Below are 18,985 nucleotides of genomic sequence, written 5' to 3'. Positions count from 1 at the left end.
TGACTTCCCTTCCTTCACCATGGCTTCCAACTTAAACTCCTGAAGCCACTCTAAACCCTCTGTTAGACTGTCCTAGTTCTGGCCAAGGACATGAGGGATGGAGGCTGGAGCCATGTGTGCATGGCCAAGTCATTGTGCTATTCCATATTATCTTACATCATGGCATGGGGCAGGGAAAGGGCGATCGTTCCTTTTTCCAGGGAGCAGTGGGGTAACAATTGTCCTGACCAGAGGGTTTCTCAGCCATTGTTTTTCATTGTTTTGGACTTGGGGGAAAACAGGGCACGAGGAGGGGTGGGGGGGTGGGGCATTTTTTTATTTGTCTTGGAGCTGCACAGCACCAGGTTTGGTTGCTTGGTCATACATTTTTTGTATGTAAATCGCCCTCTTTTTTGTATACTTGCCTCAGTTTTGGAAGACAGGTGTCTGCTAGGGAGGACAGGAGCCTCCCTCCAAATTACTATAATTTTGAAATCAAGGGCTCTCAGGCAGAGATCTGGGGATAGGAATAACAGTTCTTTACTACTATTTATAGCAAGGCAAACAAACAACAATAACTACAACATTAACAAGAAAACAGAACCAGGGACCCCGTGACAGCCTTCTCGGCTGAGACGCGATGGAGGAGAGGTTTTGTTTCACAAACCCCCTCGGGCGGGCAGTCCCGGTGCTCCTGCAGGGCTCCGAGGAAACAGTCAGCTGGAACAGCAGGGATGAGCTGAGATCCTGGGCTGGTGGATGAGGTGGATCAGCAGCTCCGCGGCGGTGCCTGGCACTGCCACACGTCCCGGCAGGACAAGGGGTGCGAGGCTCAGCAGCGAAGAGGGAAGGAGAAGCAGCAGCAGCTCCATCTGGGTGATGGTGAATTCCCTTCTCCCCGCAGCAACAGCTCCCAGCGAGTGTCTTTCTCTGAAGCTGAAGAAGTCAGCAAAACTGTCCCCGCCTTCCCTTTTCCTGCCCCACTTCCCCCCTGGGCCCAGCCAAACTCTTTGTGTCTCTTTGTGTTTCTCAAGTTCCCACCAAGTACCCGCAGTGAGGTTTTCCCCGCAACTAATGGGTAAAAATTCCAGAGCCAGAACTAAAGGAAGGACACCTAACCCCCAACAATACTTTTGCTATTAATAGTGTTGCTGATAATCTTATTGCCGTTTCCAGTAAATTGTTCTTAGCTCAGGATCCCTACCTTTTTTCTCTTTGACTAGAGGGGTGGGGAAGGGGAGAGCCTCTGTGGGGCCTTATTTCCAGTTAGGCTTAAACCATGAGAAAGACCAATGATTTATTATCGTTTTGTCAAAGTAACACTTTACTCCAGTTTCAGCCTAAACCAAAACATACATCTCCCTTTTCCTTCTTTCTTTTCCATTCCTGAAGAGCATCCTTGCCTCTCCATGACAATTTCTGTTAAAACACAATGACCCATTCAGGCATACTCATTGAAAAATGAGTAGTTCCTTAAAAATGAAAATGAAAACCTACATATCGTGAAATCGGTAAGAGGTCTGCAACCAGCTCTGGGGGCACAAAGACATTTTCCACAGCAAAATGAATGCTGTCTGGAAAGACTTCAGATGAACTATGCTTGTTTTCAACATCTGTCAATGTTCTAAAATATGTATTATGCTCTGGGTATTGTGTAAATGTGTCTTTTGCCTGAGGAGAAAGTCTGTAACACAAGGGACTGTAATCAATGACTCTGTATCATCTATACCTATTAAAAGCAAATACAAATAACATATTGATTTTGACATAGGAAATAATGCCTTAGCAGATGTCTTCAGAAAATTTAACCTTAGCTATTTATATAATATTTTTGAGATAAGGTAGTGCAGATTAAAAGATAAATCAAAGAAGATTGTAGTGCTACTTAATATGGGAAGTATTGGGTTCTCTGTGTAATCTTTGAAATTTGGTTTGGGTAATGTAATGATCAGTCAGAAGCTGTAATTTAGGAAGCTCATTTTTATGATGCACATTGTTCCTGTAATATCAGAGAGGAAGAAATAGTGCAGAACTGTGAATGCATGTAAAAACAATGAATCACACTAAGACAAGCCAAGGAGAAGCATTATACAGTATGAATAGAAAAGAAGAATGTAATGAGAAAGTAGCTGTAGGATACTACTAAGGAGGTGGTAGAGGATTTCAAAAGGAGCAGTGTCCTGTGGTTAAAAAAAGCAGCTACTGGAAAAGTCATTAACAGGCAATCAAAAATTAAAATCTTTAATAGTGGTTGTTTTTCTTGCAGAGATACAACAAAAAAGTAATTTGGTTTCTAGCAATGGATTTAACTTCTTAGTGAAACATAATGGTAAACCCAAAAGGAAACAATCTAGAGGTGATTCCAGCACATTATGAAGTTTGGTAGCAGAGTTCCTAATAATTTTTAGGAACTAGTTTACAAAGGAAGGTTTGAAATGTCCTGAAGGAGGAAAAAATTAATCACAGAATCAATCAGATTGAAAAAGACCTCTAATTGAACAGCACTGTATCAACTAGATCATGGCACTAAATGCCATGTCCAGTCCTTCTTAAACACCTCCAGGGATAGCGACTGCATCACCTCTCTGGGCAGTCCATTCCAACGTCCAATAACTCTTTCTGTGAAGAAATTCCTCCTGATTGTCAAACCTAAACCTCCCCTGACACAGCTTAAGACTATGTCCTCTCATCCTGTCATAAGCTGCCTGGGAGAAGAGGCTGCCCCCCACCTGGCTACAACCTTCTTTCAGGTTGTTGTGGAGAGTGAGTGACCCCTGAGCCTCTTCCAGGCTAAAGAACACCAACTCCCTCAGCTGCTCATCACAGGACAATGAAATGTAAATTTCTTTGAAATTCTACTGTTGGTAAGGCTGGTTTTGGCTTTCTGTGACCTTGTCTCCTAACAAACTATGGCATTCAAGCCCACCAGACATTTGTATCACCCATAACAAAGTGTGGCTGAGTGGGTCAGTAGAGCCACTTGGTGAAGAGTCTGTCAATACTTAGTACATGTCAACTTCTAATTTTATAATTCTATTGTTTATCAAATGTTCTTAGATCATGGCATGGTTTAGTTCGTTATGACTGAAGCAGGGAAGCAAGGCCCTTAGAAATAAACAGCCATAGGAATCTACTGATGACCATGCTGTCAAAAGGAAATAAGGTTTCAGACTGGCTGAACAAGTTTGACATCCCACTTAATGATCTGTTCAGTAGCTCCAGGGCTTGGCTCTCAGGTGGAACAGTGAGTATTCAGACCTGGAATTTCCTATGCCCTAGCCAGCAGGTAGCCAAGAGCACATCCATGCACTGATGTGAGGAGACAGACAAGCTCATCCACTGTGCCCTGGGAGCAGGTTCCAGCAAGTGGCTGCTATTTGTGAAATACTGAATACAACTTGTAGAAATGCTGCCAAAATACCAATATTAACTAATGAAATTAACGATGTAATTGCCACATGTATGCATCCTTGGTTATGGATGTCTCTGCTAGCACATGACCCAGGGGGTAGATACATACAGTGATATCGCCCTGCTTTCTTGGGAATGCTTATTCACATGTGGAGGTGATCTGGGTAGCCATTTTACTACAAAGGAAAACATTTGAATCTTTATGACTGGATATCTTTAGCTGTCTTCCAAATTTTCTGAGAAGTAGGTTCATCCTGTTTAGTTGCTTGGATCCAACCTGAGTAACAAAATTTCTTTCAGACTGCTGCTTATAAATACAACCACACATGAACCTCTACAAATATTTATCTCAAGGGAAAAGTCCTCTGAATTAGATAAGAAGTCTATAATCTTCATAAAGCAACAAGGATAAATGCAACACATAAAGTAAACAAAAGCCTCTACAAGCAGCAGTTCTTAATTCAGATCTTTTCCATAAGAAATTTCTAATCCTCATGGGGTTTATAGAAAGAACTGACTGCCTGTAAAAGAATGGAACAGTCCCAGTTCAATTATCTTTGCCAACAGTTGTTCTGGAGGCTCTCACAACTAAATGGCCACACTGAATCTTTTCTAGGTTGGCCTAGTTAGCTACAAATTACCTTGGTCATGCCAGCAGTTAGCTGTGGCAGTGTGAGAAGAGAAGAATTACCTATATAGTGTGCTAGCCACCATGCTACTTATACAAGTATAGTGAGTGTAGCTATTTCTATCATCATTTTTATGTGTTTTACAGATATGACTGCAGTCCCTGCTACATAGAGGCCACCCCTGACACAAAGCAACTAACATCCATTCAGCAGGTGCAAACCCTTCTGTAGTAATGGTATCACTCAGCTGCCTCAGGGCTGCAATCTGGAATGATTATCTTAGAGAATTCACCAGAGCCTGCAGAAAGCATCCAGTGACTTCTCTCTGCAGCAGCAGCCAAAAAAAAATCATTTTTACACAGGGGAACACCCTTCTCCTCTGTGGTGTTGCTCTGTGAACAGTAGATTGTCTGAAGGTTACTAGGTACTTCCATAATATTCATACAAGCTGAAGAAGGTATAAAAAGGAAATGATTAAGATGTAGGAAGGTTTTTGGCAAACAGATGAGAGAGCAGCAAATAAAGAGATTGCAGCATAATGCAAATTACTGACATTCTTGATGGGCATTTTTAAGTTACACATCCTGCAGTCAGCATGAGATAACCAGGAAAAAACTTCTTCCAAGGGTGTAGATGAATGCACTGTCGACTGGAAGACCTCTGGATCAAATAAAAGTGCCTAGAATCACTATTGCTTTGCTTCAACACAACTATGCCTTTATCTCTAAATCAAAATTCCTAATAAAATACTTGAAGATTATAATAAATTATCTTTTTAAGTGCAACATCACTGAAGTTTAATCTTCTGACTTACCTGATGCTGTGCTAATTGTTGAGGTGGTAAGGATGATCAATGTTGGGTTTTTCTATGTAAGTCATGTAGCCCCTCCACCTCTATTTTCTCTAATAGTTTCTCTATTTTCTCCACCTGACAGAAAAAAAATATATCATGAATGGGCTGCATTACACATCATGCAGGGAAAAATCACAGATGAACAGATATTAAGTCTGTTATTTGTGTAAGGAAATGTAAGACAAATTCAGCTTAAAGCACAGAGTAACACTTGTTTCCCAGGCCAGCCACATACTTCTGTGTGAGCTGAAAAGTACTAAGAGCATGGGAGGTGCTGATAAAATTTTGTCATTATTATGTCTCTGTTGATCTGTTGTTCTATTGCCAGCTCTGACACAGCAATAAATTAATTCAAGCATTTGACAACAGTTCTTTCTCAAAAAAAGATGTTACTAGGTGCAGCTGATTCAATTACCAGCACTCAAAAGGCCAATAAAAAAAAACAACCAAACAAACCCCACTGCTTTGAGAATCTGTCTGGACAAGATTCAAGCAGGAAAAATTGGGAAAACAGCTTTGCTGGCTGGTTACATGAGAGTCTTGGAAGCATCTAAGCCTCTGGTCGAGAGACTTGTGTGTGCCTGGAGTTCTGCACTCAATAAGGAATCACTGTTGAGTCCCTAATACACATCACAGGTCTGACATTTTGGGCATTGCTGCTTAACACTGTTGTGAGTGACCTTAAACAAAACGTGACATAATTACCAATAGTTTGCTAATGGCAGAGGATGATCCACCAATAGAGAGCAGCTGGGATTGTTTTTTTAGCTGACCAAATGAAATAAAATGTGTATTAACTGTAAGCAAAATAGCAAAATGGGTACTAACATGTAAACATATACTCACACCTGAACAGAAAGGAACACAGGCTAAATTAATGAGGAGTTCACACTGGAAAATGTACATTTCAATCTGCTGATAGATCTAACTTCCTTGCACAGCCACATCCTAAATGAACAAGTACTTCACTTCTATTCCAAAACTCCTGAAGAATACCATGTACTAGGGGGAAGTTTATTACTTCTTTTAACCCATTTGTGTCACAATAAATATTCTCTTGACCCACTTCTTTGGTCTCTAATTTAAGGAGCTACTGAAGTGTTCATATAGCAAACGGCTTCTTTGTACTTACACAGACCAATACAACGCACAGTTTTTAATAAAAGGTTACAGGGTTTATTTGGTATTAATCCATCTCTCACTGTCTTTTAATTTAAAGTTTAACTTTGTCTTTTGATATCAGTACCCATGTTCAGTCTGAGACAAAATTTTCTCCATCGTAATTCTTTACTCTTGTCATGGGGTTACTTTACCTTTAAGAAGGTTAAAGTTGCTGGGGGCTGCCGGGAGTCTTCTCTCCTGACCAATTATCGGTCATTGCTGAGAATTGACAGCAGTTTTAGTCATTGAAAAGTAGAATCAACTTGTGAACCCCACCTTAAAGTGTACAACCAGAAGTCTGTGGTTCTCTTTGTTTTCTGGCTGTGAAAGGTAGTAGAGCTTCGGCTTCTCGCTCTGCCTGGCCACGTGTGGCCGGGCGGGGGCCGGGCCGGGCCCGCCGCGTCTCCTGTCTCCCGGCCGGGAGATGGGGCCTGCGGGAGCTTGCTCCGAGCCAAGCCGGGCCAGGCCGGTTCCTGGCTTGGCTGCAGGTTTTGCCGTGATGGAATTTACCAGAAACTGCTGAGTAAAGAAGAAGAGCTCTGGGCCTGCTGCAAGCAGAGACGGTGACCACGCTCTCCAGAGCAGCTATGAGGAACTTTTCATCGCAGACAGCTCCAGCTCCTGTTCAGCAGAGATCACCGAACCATCTACAAAAGGTTGGGCAAGATTTTAACTCTTTCTTATCCAGATGAGACTTGCGGATTAATCTTTTTATCCAGAGAGAGAAAAAGAGAGTGATCAACATGAAAAGAGACTTTATAAACTACTAGTGGCAAGAAAGAAAAGAAACTTGAAGAAAGGTAGAGAATTAAGAAGATGCTTTAATTAAGCTGAAATATCTTTCTGTTAAAACTATGGAAATGGACAATAAAGTCTTGAAAAGAACTCTTTTAATTCATGATAGTGTATGGGGAGGAATAGAGTGTTCAAAGTGTAAATTTGAGTAAAAAGCAGAGTAATTGTGGTATAGTGAAGTGCTGGGAGATTTGAAGCCTTGAGAGGCAATGAGAAAACTGTTTTCTACTGAAGCGCACAGAAACAGATAAAGAATACTTTTTGCCTTTGACTAACTTATCCTTAAAAATACTATCCCTAAGCATCATGACCTATAACACATTTCAGAGTGATGTGGAATAGGAGGAGTGAGCTTTGATAACAGCAGCTCTGAGCAGCTGATATCAAGAAAACAGAAAACTATAACAAAATAGCTTTCTTGTGAGAAACTCCATAAATTAACAGAAAGGAACTTCTGTTTCTCTACAGAAACTGAGGAAAAGACTATAAAAAGAATTGAAACTGTTTAAACCATCAAAATTCTAGAGTTTTTGTCTCTGTGGTCATGTGAACAAAAGAATAGTGAGCAGTAAGAAATGAAAAGGTTTTTCTAAAAGTTTATTCTGGTGTTCTTATTCTTGTAGTTTGTCAATAAACTTTCTTTATTCCTTTTAAGTTTTATGCCTGGTTTGCTCTTATTTTAATCCATATCTCACAGCAAAAAAAAAAAATAATTCTTTTTTCCCCTTTTTGTTAATTACTGGTTCAAAACCACGACAACTCTGCAGTACAAAAAAATCACCGGAGACGTCTGCAAACACCTTTACTTTTCCACACAATTGATTATTCATATCCTGTAGTTTAGTACTGTCACTACTTTCAGATTCATATCACTTACAAAAGTATACAGAAGTGTAGGTAAAGTGAAGTCAGAGGAAGATCATAACTCTTCCAATTATGATGAAACCATTGCCACAGTGAATGAAATCTGATAGTTTTGTCTCTGTATAGCACAATGACAGAACCCAGGTCTCATATACAAAACCTGCATCTGCATACATCTACCAGGATGGGCTATAATTAGGACCAAACACCTCAAATTAATACAGCTGAATGCTATCCCATGTTTAATCCAATTAAAAGGACTGATGCACATTATTTGGAATGAACATGAGGTAACTTAATGAGTCACAATAGGTCTCATGAGTATTTTTGTTGGTAATTAGGGCCATAAAGCTACAGGGAATTATTTCAATCACCCACTGCCCATCACAAAATAAGGTATAATTTAATAACAAAGCAAATCACAACATAATAATTTCAGTGCAATACAAAGTCTGCTTAAAAGCTGAGAGATGTGCCTGAGATATAGGCATGTGTACTATTCCAAATTAAGTAATCATAACAGCTAACTAGCATTCTTAGCTTGCTGGTCAAAAATGTGGCCTCAGAGATGTCCACATATGCTGTGCCACCTTCTGAATTAAAAGTGACTTGAATTGTAGCTGGGGTATTTAAGTGTACAAAAGACTGACAAGCACTTCTGCTGAGGTTTAGGACTACATATAAGAGAACCTATTGCAATGAAATGCAACTGTAGAAGTCACATTCACAATCAAATCAGTGTCACTTAAAAGGATCCTGGCTAACTTTAACAGTTTAACTGCACTGATTTAGATTAACTGATAAATCTCTGCATTTACAAAAGGCATACATCAAAACGATGAGAAAGATGATGTTGTTTAAGAGATATGTCTGAGATTCAGGCACGTGTTCCCAGTTCTTGTATTCAGCAAATCTCGAAGAGTTTTTCTACAACTGTAAGAATTCTACAAACTGTAAGATTCATTTCCAAACTCATGAACAATCTTTGCAGTATTTGGCAACGCTGAGCAGACTGAGTGTCTAAGCTGGTAGTTGAAAAGATAAGTATGACCAGTGTAAATGATATCAAGTATGCAAACAGGCAGACAAGTAGATTCAGGGAATAGCAATGTGTCCATGGCTTACTCTGTACAGTAAATCTGTGGAAAAACCTGAACAACACAAAGGAAGTAAATCATTAAAGCTTACCTAAGAATGTGCACATATGCATAGTCAATCATTCATTCATTCATTCATTCTCCTAACTAATCATCCATGTTTCTTATTAAGGTATTTGGACTGGTTTGTGAATTGCATCAGGCCTGAAGCCCAGAACAGATGCACTAAGATGGGAAAATCCTTAGGAAAATGCTTATTGGTTAAGCACGTAAATTGTTCTACTGAAGACAACAGTCTTGTTCTTTTGTTGTTTTTCTTATAAGTAAGCATAGAAAAATCAAAGCTTTTGAGAATACACAGACCAATACACTTTGAAAGTATAACAGTGGTATAGAATCATGTCTGCTTTTACTGAACACAGGGGTGAAATCCTAATTCCTTGTCTGAAGGCACATGAAGCTTGACCACCTAATTCAACTGCGACAGCATTACAGAGTTTTAGAAATTAACATCTGTTTATCCAGATCTGTCAAGCTAACAACCAGTATGTTGAAAACAGTATACAGATCTTAAAATAACAAATTACTTAGAAAACAATCCTGCACTCTTTGCTTCACAAAACATTCCTGAAGATTTATCCATAAGGGTATAGTCAATGCTGTGCCAGTGGGAGCCTGTTCACTATATCCTTTACAATGGTACTCACAGTAAATGAACTCAACATACAAGTAGGGATGCTCAAATTTGTGAAAAGTTTTTACCTTTTCATTACAAGACAAAACCCCCAAAATATTAAAACATTGTCTGAGTAAGACTGAAGACTTTCAGGAAAGTCTGAAGAAAAGCTGTTAAATTTTTTTTTAAAATTGTATGGCAGTAAAAATCTGTCCTTCATTTGGCTTCTTCATAATTTTTTGTTCAAGAATTCCAGGTTTGACAACTACAGCATATCAAAACTCACAGATGTTTTCCAGCCGCCTGGGTTTATAGACAGGGAACAGAACCATGCTGCATTACAGGTAGGCAGCCAGCACAGTACAGCATTTACAGTACCAAGAATATGGAAAAATTATTGTTGCAGAGACCAAAATCTTTGTGAAATGTTAATTGTTATGGTGAATGATGAATGGTCTCCTCCAGAAGGAAGCTCCCAGGCAACCATTAGGCCTAAGCTCCCTGCATTACTCCAAGTAACAGATACTGAAAAGCTCATGCTGGTTGTTCAGGAGCCAGCTTTAGAAATGGATTAAAAATTGCTGGCATGGAACTCTGAGGGACACTTCTGGTGACATGGAAGGTACCCGGGGCCCAACCATTCCACATGCCTTTGTTTTTTTCCTGCCTGTGTTTATCTTAAACTTCTCAATGAAGGATTTACCCTTGTTTCGCTTAGAGGAAACCACGGAGCGCTGTGTATGTACGCGGGCGGAGAAGGGCACAAAGCTTCAGTCCTGCTGAAGAGCCACGGAATGGGCAAGACTGGAAGGGACCACTTTGGGTCATCTCGTCCAAACTCCCTGCTCAAGCAGGGGCACCTCAGAGCACAGCGCACAGCATTGTATCCAGACGGCTCTTGAATCTCCAGCGAGGGGACTCTGGGCAATCTGTTTCAGTGCACGATCGCTCGCATTGAAAAGAAAGCAAGAACTTCAGGATTCAAAAGAAAAACAGTATACCTCACTTTTTGCTTTCTATAATCAAACGCTCCTGAGAGCCGGACTTGGCCAGAGGGGAGCGACCCCTACACCTCTGCAGCCGCTCGGCGGGGTTGGCGGCTGCCAAAGCCAAAGGGCTTGGCCACCTCCTTCCTCAGTGACCCTTCAACAACGCCGGGTTTGTCCCCTCCCCATGGCACATCCCCAGCGCCGGTGGCCCCGCCTCGGCCCACGTCCCAGCGCCTCTTCTGCCCCTTCACGCCGACCCAGCGACCCTGAAGGGAAGGGGCCCTAGGGGAAAGAGCCCCGCTCCCCCGGCCGCGCCCGGCCCAGCCCGGCAGGACGGGTCCGGGTGCCGCCTCCCTCCCTCCCTTCTTCCCTCCCTCCCTCCCTTCCTTCCTTCCAGCCGGCGGCCGCCGCTCTCTCCGCCCCCGGCCGTGTGTGCGGAAGCTGCCGGCGCCCGGGATTGTGGGAGCGGGGGGGACGCGGCGCGGGGAGGGGACGCGGCCGGGACCGGGCCGGAGGGTTCCGGTGTTGGGCGCAGACGTGTCGGCCGGGGCCGCGGAGCGACAGGCGCTGCCCCTGCCCGCTCGGAACAGCGCCCGGCCCGGGGCCGGCCCGGCGGCGCCATGGCCGGGACCAGCAGCCCCGAAGCCGTGAAGAAGCTGCTGGAAAACATGCAGGGCGACCTGCGGGGCCTGAGCCTGGAGTGCCGGAAAAAATTCCCCCCCGTCAAGGAGGTGAGTGGCGCTGAGCCGAGTCAAGCCGGGCCGTGCTGGGCTGAGCCGGGCGGCGGACGCCGTTCCGGAGGGGCCTCCCTGGCCCCGGGGCCCGGCCGCAGCGGAGCTGCCGGCGTGTCCATGCTCCAGTGCCCAGCCCGGTGCCGTTCCCGATGAGCTCCGACCTCCACGGCCGTGGGCTGTGCCCAGACGTGGCTGTGCCCAGGGGCGGCCGTGCCTGCCGCGTGTTCTGTGGCTGTTTTTTGTTTTCAGTGCGCTGCCGAGGCGGGGGCCGCGGGCCGGGCTGTGCCCCTTGGGGAGCGGGGCTGGCGGACAGACCGTCTGTTGACGGGCGAAGCGGGGGCGGCCCCGGTGCGCCCTCGGCGCCCTCCGGGGAAAACGCAAAGTTTGGCTTGGCTGTCTCGGCACTACGGAGCGAGCGAAACTCGCCGGAGGCGAGCTCGGCCCTGGGGCTTGGCCGCCGCGGTGTGCGGACACCGAGCGAGCGGGGAGCCCGACGGGCCGGCTGCGGCCGAGGAGGGCCGTGCTCAGCCCCGGCCGGCCCTGAGGCTGCGGTGGGAGCCCAGGGCCCCGCAGGTCTCCCCTCGGGTCTATGCCTTGCCCCTCTCTCGAAGGCTGCCGTGCCCGGGCCGGCGTGCCTTATTCCTCACCATTGCAGACCCGTGGCTGCCGGTGTGAGCTGTGCGGGTCGATCGCCTTCGCTACCTCGTCGTTTTGGGGTTGTGTGGCTTTCCAACGGTGTGGGCACGACAGAGGAAGCTTGGGAGACACAGAAGTTTAGGTTACTTCTTTTTTCTCCCTTCTTAAAAAACCCTTTATTAAACTCATTCCAGTAAGATTGTATGTTTTATTTTTGAAACTTGAGTTTATGCTGTGCAGCCTAAGACTTCAGTCATCTCGGTGAGCAGGATTATTTTAATTGAAGAACAGTCGGAACTTTTCTTGCTAACTTACAATATACTTTTTAACCATATGTTTTTCTGTTGTTTTTATACAGTCGGTTTAATTTTTTCCCTATCAGCAGTTTGCCACTTGCTGTTTAAAAAAGTTTTCTATGAAATAGTGGGAGGAAAAATACTAAAAGATCGAGTCAGTTTAAGATGCAGAACCAGAAGCACATAAGAAAGGCACTGCATGTGTTACGTGACTTAAGTTACAATTAAGTGATAGCATATTTAATGTTGTACAATATATTATACACTTTAACAGCTGAATTAAAGCTAAAGACTGTGCTTGTTTTGCAGAGCATGTTGTGTACTATTTTAGTTTTCAGAGGAATGTTGGTATGTTTGAGAAATTTTGTGTGGTCACAGAAAAACTCGAGAAAGTCAGTCCTGAGGAATTGCGTATGGTCACACGTAAATAAGAAAAAGCTGCGGTCAGTAGAACAGAAATCCGTGTGTGTTTGGAGGGAGATGGGAGTGCTGCTTGCACTCCCTTCTGTGTATTGCTGTGTGACTCTTGTTTAGTCTCTGAACAAGTTTCCCCACTGTGTTAATGTTTATTTTCTTTGAGATCTATGAAGGAGTTGGGCAGTGTCATTTGTAAGCTAGTATTTTTAGTAACGCTTCATTACCTTTGCCATGGCTGAATATTATAGTAACTACTGCATGTCCTTCATACTTGTTCAGCACGTTTATCCTATTCTTGTGTAAGTTTGACTTTCGTATTTTTCACTTTAAATTGACGGCAATTTGTATATCTTTCCTCATTAAAAGCACTTAACAAACTTTTTCACAGTTGTCTGGGATTGAGATAGGTTTATTGGAATAGTACTGGAAGATGTTTATAAAGAGGTGGGACTTTCTGCTGGGAGTTGTGTGCTCTTACAAAGAGTCTGAGGTGAAAGCAGCCCTACAGTAGGATGTATGACACAGTTGCAGGAAACGATCTTACATGATCTTATTTCCTTACTTCTGGAAGCCCTTTTTTTTCCCCTAGTTTTAAAGAAAACGAGTGTCCTTTTTCCCCCCAAATCTCAACTGCTAACAAGGTTTTTTAATTGCATGCTGTGGTCTGATTGTGATTAGATTTGGCTGGAGTGATCAGAGGAATGACATATTCTTCTCACTGACTTGAAACAGCACCAGTTTTTTAAACCATGTTTAAATAGTGGCTTTTAAAAACAAATTCATACTACTTACAATCTGACTTTTTTACTTGCAGTGTAGCTAAACTCTCCCACATGCACTGTAATTTATGAGTTTATATTGCAGTTGATGTGTATGCTTTCGTGTCACTTAATAAGCTTACTGTACTGGTATAAAACTATTGAAAAACTCCTAGTCCCAAATTAATGGTTATGAGATGTATATCATAGTTGTTAGATTTGATAGATACTTTATAAAGGTAAACTGCTTCTTATAATCTTTCTAGTGTTTGATTCTGCTTGCAGTTGTTATCTTCAGCCACTTCTAAAATGAATTGTGTGTTTTAGTTTTGTTTTGTTTTTATATTAATAGTATTAAAATTCTACAAAATTAATTTAGCTGATAGGTTTTCTGTGATAAAAGTGGTAATGTACTTCTCAATTCTGCTTTTTGCTCAGATGATTAACTGGAGTAAATTCTTTAACCAATTCTGCAAAGATTTAGACAAGCTTTGATCAGAAAAATTGAGCCTTTTTTATTAAAAAGGTTTTAGTTTTTACTCTTTAAACACCTTTCTAATAATGTGTTGTTACAAAATTATGCAGTATCTCTTCGGTTCAGAGACACCAAAACAATATTAAATGATTCTTTGAACAGGCATGTACATGACACAGCCTAAGAAGTTTACTGGCATTCTTTTAGGGGAGGAGGGTGAGGGTGGGGGGTGGAGTTTGGATGCAGAAGAGAAGGGGACAGCCAAGTATGGGATCTAGATCTTATCCTCAGTTAGGAAATAGAAGTTCTTAATGAGCACTTATTGAAAATGGAACTTGAACTCTTCAGTGTTTTGAGGATTTTCATTCCAATTTTTCTGTTACCCCGAGTCTGTAAAGTTTTCTTAGTAGGTTGTGTTTATGTGCCAATTGTGTAGCTGTAGGTCCAGTAACTTACAGCAGTAGAGTCTGAGGTTTCTGCTGACTTTAATAATCTGTTAAGAAACGTTGAAATTACTCAATTACTCCCAGTGTCAAACTTGGGACATGAATATGTGGCCAGCTTCCTTCCCTTTAGTTAGGAGCTTGTAACCGAGAAATAACAGGATGTTTTGTTGGCTTCAAAGTATCCATATGTTATCTGTGCTCCTAGGTTATGCCATTTAAGGCTTTAAAAATGGGAGCTGCAGAGAGAACCTGTGGCTCCAAAATTATGTTGCTGGCAATGTCTGGGGTTTAAATAACACAACAGACTGACTTTTCTCAAGTGTGTGGAGAATGCCATTTATTATTACACCTGAAACCAATTTCTCTTTGTTGCTAGATGTTTTTTCTGTTTGATCCTTCTTGAGATCATCACTGACTACAGAAGTGTACTAGGCATGAATGCTATACACTGTGACCAAGAAGTGATTTGGTGATTATGTCTCTGATATGCCAAACCTGTTTATATTGGCAGACATACAAATAATGACATTGCTGAAAAATGTCTTTGTATTTTCATAATGTATTTCTATTGCCCGTTTAGAAAAGATGTAGCCATGGATGGGATAGAAGCCCTCAGGAAAGTGTAAATAAAATACTGTCTTTTGGAGCTTGAAATTACAGAGGATGAGACAGTCTTTGGTACAAGCATTAATCTGTTGATGTTATCTAAAATAATCTGGTGTTTCTCCTAGAAAACAATACTACTTGGTCATTAATATGTAATTTTTAATACAGTGGGCTCTGAGATTTGCTCTGTACCAGAGAATATTGTAATGTTGCTAACGCTGCACTGAATTGCATGCTGCACACATAGAGCTTTATAAACTATTTTAACCTGCTAGTGACTGTAGTTTTGTTATTGTGTGCTGCATTCATGGAAGGCTAGTTGTGCTTTCCTTAGTGAAGTGCAATAAGAATTTTCTTGTTATCACAGAATTGAAAATGGTTTGGTGTCCTAAATATGTTACCTGCTGTTTCTTATTACAGAATGAAAATACTGTTCAGTAAACTGCATCAGATTTGGTTAGATAATTCCACTGCATTAAATAATGCTAAACTTAGAAATACAAGGGGAAGATACTTATAATTGGCAGAAATAATGGAGTTAAAATGTGAACTAAGTATACCCAAAAATTTCTTGTAGACTGAATTTCAGTTGTATGTAAATCCTTGTTATTTACACAGATCCAATCAAGCAGTCGCAGCTTTCTAGTAGGCTTGTAGTCTCTGTGTTGTGCCAGGTTTTTTCTTGACTCTTAAATAACAGTAAAAGCAAAGTGAGTTAAAAAAAAAAAATCACAAAAAAATAACTCCTGTCCAGCTCCCTGCACAGTTTCAGGCACATCTGTGCTGGTAGGAGAAGGGAAGGGAGAGGACGGGCAGTGGTAGGGCAGGCAGGGACTACTGCATCATCCCGTGGCAGGATCAGCTTGGGCCGGACCAGGGCATGCCCTTTTCTTGGCAGTTGTGTAATGGGTTGCAGATGCCTGTATGTTTTAGGATGTTTGTTGCTGTAATAGGGCTGGAAGAGAAGTGATGTTCAGTTTGCCTCCACTGGAAGAGCAGCACAGAATTAGCTTTGAATATTTTGGTCAGTATAAATGCTCTCTTGAGCCTCTTGGAAGAAAGCTTTTGGTAGCCTCACCTGTTTCTTTACCAGATCCTTGTTTGAAAGAGCAGCATTGCTTTTGCTTAGCTACTTACTGAGTTGTGTGTTTTCCTTTGGCACATAGACATATTTTTGAAACTGTAGTCATTTGCTGTATCCAGGAAAAATAATAGAATCCAATTTTACAATCTTATTTTTTCTTCTTTTATAAGTAACTCTTCTTGCAGCCAAGTAGTCTTACAAAGCTCCTAGGATAAAAATTAAAAAGGTAGGATTTGAATGAGTTGTGGACAAAACAAGCTTTAAATTATATAATTAAGTAGATGTGGTGTGGACTAGCCTGAGGAAAGAGATAGGATTTGCCCTTTCCGAGAGGCTATGTGTTGTGTTGTGTGAAGACAAGCATTATTCTGCATTTCTTCCTTTGGAGTCCAGTCTTGTTTGCATTGAGTGACATACATGACAGTTCAGTCCTCTGGGTTAAATCATTCTTGTTTAGGAATGATATGCCAAACACATTTTAAAGCTAATGCAAAAAAATTAATTGGAAAGCTTGTCCTTTTATGAGAACCTCTGATTTCATTGGGTACCTGTATGAAATTAAACATGAGGATGTATTGCAAAAGTTAAACACACATTTAAAAAGATACAGATCAGTTAATTTAGTATATAATGTCAGCGATCATTAGGACTCCTTATGCAACTGGAAGGAGCCATCAGAACATGTGAATATTTGTTAGCTTTTAGTAATGATAATATTTCAGAAATTTTGTTGGACATAGTGCAGTAGACATTGGAGAAGGCTAAGAAAGAAAATTACATACTGAACTGTCTTGTGATTTGAACATCTGAGTCACTTGATGTATTTCTAGCATTGAATAGTTTCTGAGTGATCTGCATTCATGCTCCTTTAGTGGTAAAAGGATGAGCCAATGAACCTAGGAAAGAAGAAGTCTTTGTACATAGACCATTTTTTGTAGAAGTAACCAAGTTTTTGGGTTTCTCATTTTATTTTTTAATAAAATGTTTTAAGTAATTCTGACACTATAGCCCACAGGGAATTCAACCTGCACTGAACTTTCCAGGTTGGTTTATTTTCAGGTCTTTACAGTAAAAGGATTAAAACTAGAGATTTTTGTGGCTTTTTTAAATGGGTGTTCACTTAAGTAATATTTTAGAGGTTCCTTTGAAATAGAGAAACAATGTTCTGTAAAATGTATGTTGTTACACTTAGGCAGCTTGCACTAAAGCATGTGTTTTGTGCATGTGACTGGAGATTACTCTGTAGCATTCTTGAGTTGCCAGCCCATAGCTGGTAACTTGAAACCAGTAATCCCTAATATCTCTTTTACTTTCTTTTATAATTTCTGATCTTTACCACTTGCTGTGTCTGTGAGCTTTATGTTTGGAGTCCATGAATTTTGCAGTCATTTTTATTTAATATTGACCTTTATACAGTAGCATATTTTTCAAAATTATGTTTTTAAAAGTGAATTTTTACATTTCTAGGGGAAACCATCTATTCAGATGCATTCTAAGCTTCATGGTCCATTTTAAATCATAAGTTTCATATGATCATTTTAGTCTTTCAGAAGAAGTGTTGCGTGCTCTGAAGTGATTCACCTAAGCCACATAGGTCAAATTTCTTCATCATGTAATACCTTGCAATTTTAATTAATGAATAAAATTTTTAAAAGTTTCAGTATATTCATCTATGCTTTCTAAGTTACACTTTTCAGTGCAGGATTAAGGTGCCTAATATTGGATGTCTGAACTATATTGATTGTGCATGCTTGGCTTGTTATGGAAAGAGTCAATAGAGCCAAAGAGCTATGCAGAGTATCTCATAGCCAGGGGATTGATTCCCTCTATCACCTACACACCAGGTGTTCTACATTGCTGCTTGAGATACAGTAATGTTTCTTGCTTGGCTTCCAGCCTCTGGTCCAGAAGAGCATGGGTCTTCTGGTGTCTGCGTGTAGTTGTCTTGGATACAGAGGCCTGAACTTAGACTTCTGCATTGAGCCCCTGCTAGTGGGTCAGCTGAATTAGCTTAAAGAGAGGCTTTAAGAATTAAGGAGCATTCAGGAGAGACAGTCTCCGTTGTAATGGGAGTCTAAATATTTAAATTTGTGCACCTTAATCTCTGATTTAATTCCAGTCTGCCTCCCATGGCTTCTTGAAGATTATGTAGGAAACTTGTAGCAGAAGTTGGAAATCCTTGGTGACTCCAGCTAATGCCTAAACTGTCAAATGTTGTTTCTCTTAACCCGGTGTCTGGCAAATGGACGTTGCTGACGGAATATAACACTTGTAGCAAATCCTCAAAAGTTGTCTGGTCCCATCTGTTGTGATTGACAAACAGAAGGCAACGTTAGTTTGAACGTCAAGTGTGTATTTCCTAAAGCTCTGAAACTGTGTGTTGTTTTATTTTTAACATAGAATGATAATTGTGTCAATAATATGTAACTAGAATTCAAGTGCAAGTGCTCTGTTTCAGTGGTTTCAAATCAGTCGTACGGTACTTGAACAGATCACTCAGAAATCTCTTAATGGTAGACAAGGGCTCTCTCAGGATATCCTTACACTACATAGGTAACTAATGTATTACATACCTTATATAATATATACTATTTAGGTATCCATATCATATATATAGAATACAATACAAAATACGAGGTATGTCTTTGTTCTGTCTGTTGAAGAGAGAAAAACAGCTTAAAAATTTGTTTGTTGCTAAGTGGCTTTTCTTTCAGGTGTTAGCTTTTTTACCTTTCTGTCTACATTAGTGCTGTTCAGTAATGAAATGTTTTATTTTATGCATTGTGATTTGATCTGTTAATTTATATGTGATGTTTTTTCCAGCTGAGGTATAGTACTTTGACTGTCAAATGAAAACTTGTGATAATAAGTATTTGTATTTGAATATCTTTATGCTCACGTCATGTGAGGCAGCTCCAGAGACAGCAGCTCTGAAGCACTTTAGATAACTGGCAATTCTCCTGGCATTAGTGATGGGTAACTTTCAGGATTCTGAATTGGCTGCGGGTACTGCAAACTGACAATTTCAGAAGATTAATGGACCAGAGGACTAGTCACTCCTGTCAGGTCTGAAAGAGCA

At 41.2% G+C, this 18,985-nt stretch overlaps 1 protein-coding gene and 1 long non-coding RNA gene across 6 annotated transcripts in view; one reads left to right on the top strand and one right to left on the bottom strand.

Annotated features, from left to right (window-relative positions):
* Window positions 1–362: 362 nt before the first annotated feature.
* LOC131573687 (uncharacterized) lies at window positions 363–10,529 on the bottom strand. The gene is made up of 3 exons (XR_009276229.1): window positions 10,169–10,529; window positions 4,834–4,947; window positions 363–915 (listed from the first exon to the last, which is right to left on the bottom strand). It is a non-coding gene; the product is annotated as an uncharacterized LOC131573687 (long non-coding RNA).
* Window positions 10,530–10,889: 360 nt separating this feature from the next.
* The window catches only part of LOC131592602 (protein MON2 homolog), a 106,215-nt gene continuing 98,119 nt past the window's right edge, over window positions 10,890–18,985 (top strand). For 3 of the 5 annotated variants that reach the window (XM_058864203.1, XM_058864201.1, XM_058864205.1), the window contains exon 1: window positions 10,890–11,185. In XM_058864203.1, the coding sequence (XP_058720186.1) occupies window positions 11,075–11,185 (111 nt within the window). In that variant the 5' untranslated portion in view covers window positions 10,890–11,074. The remainder of the gene's footprint in view (window positions 11,186–18,985) is intronic. The other 2 variants (XM_058864204.1, XM_058864202.1) reach the window with 1 other exon arrangement.

This window comes from Poecile atricapillus, chromosome Z, assembly GCF_030490865.1.
Source record: "Poecile atricapillus isolate bPoeAtr1 chromosome Z, bPoeAtr1.hap1, whole genome shotgun sequence".
NCBI classification, from domain to species: Eukaryota; Metazoa; Chordata; class Aves; order Passeriformes; family Paridae; genus Poecile; species Poecile atricapillus.
The sequence above is the reverse complement of the archived record's forward strand: the minus strand, read 5'-3'. Positions and strand labels throughout refer to the sequence as shown.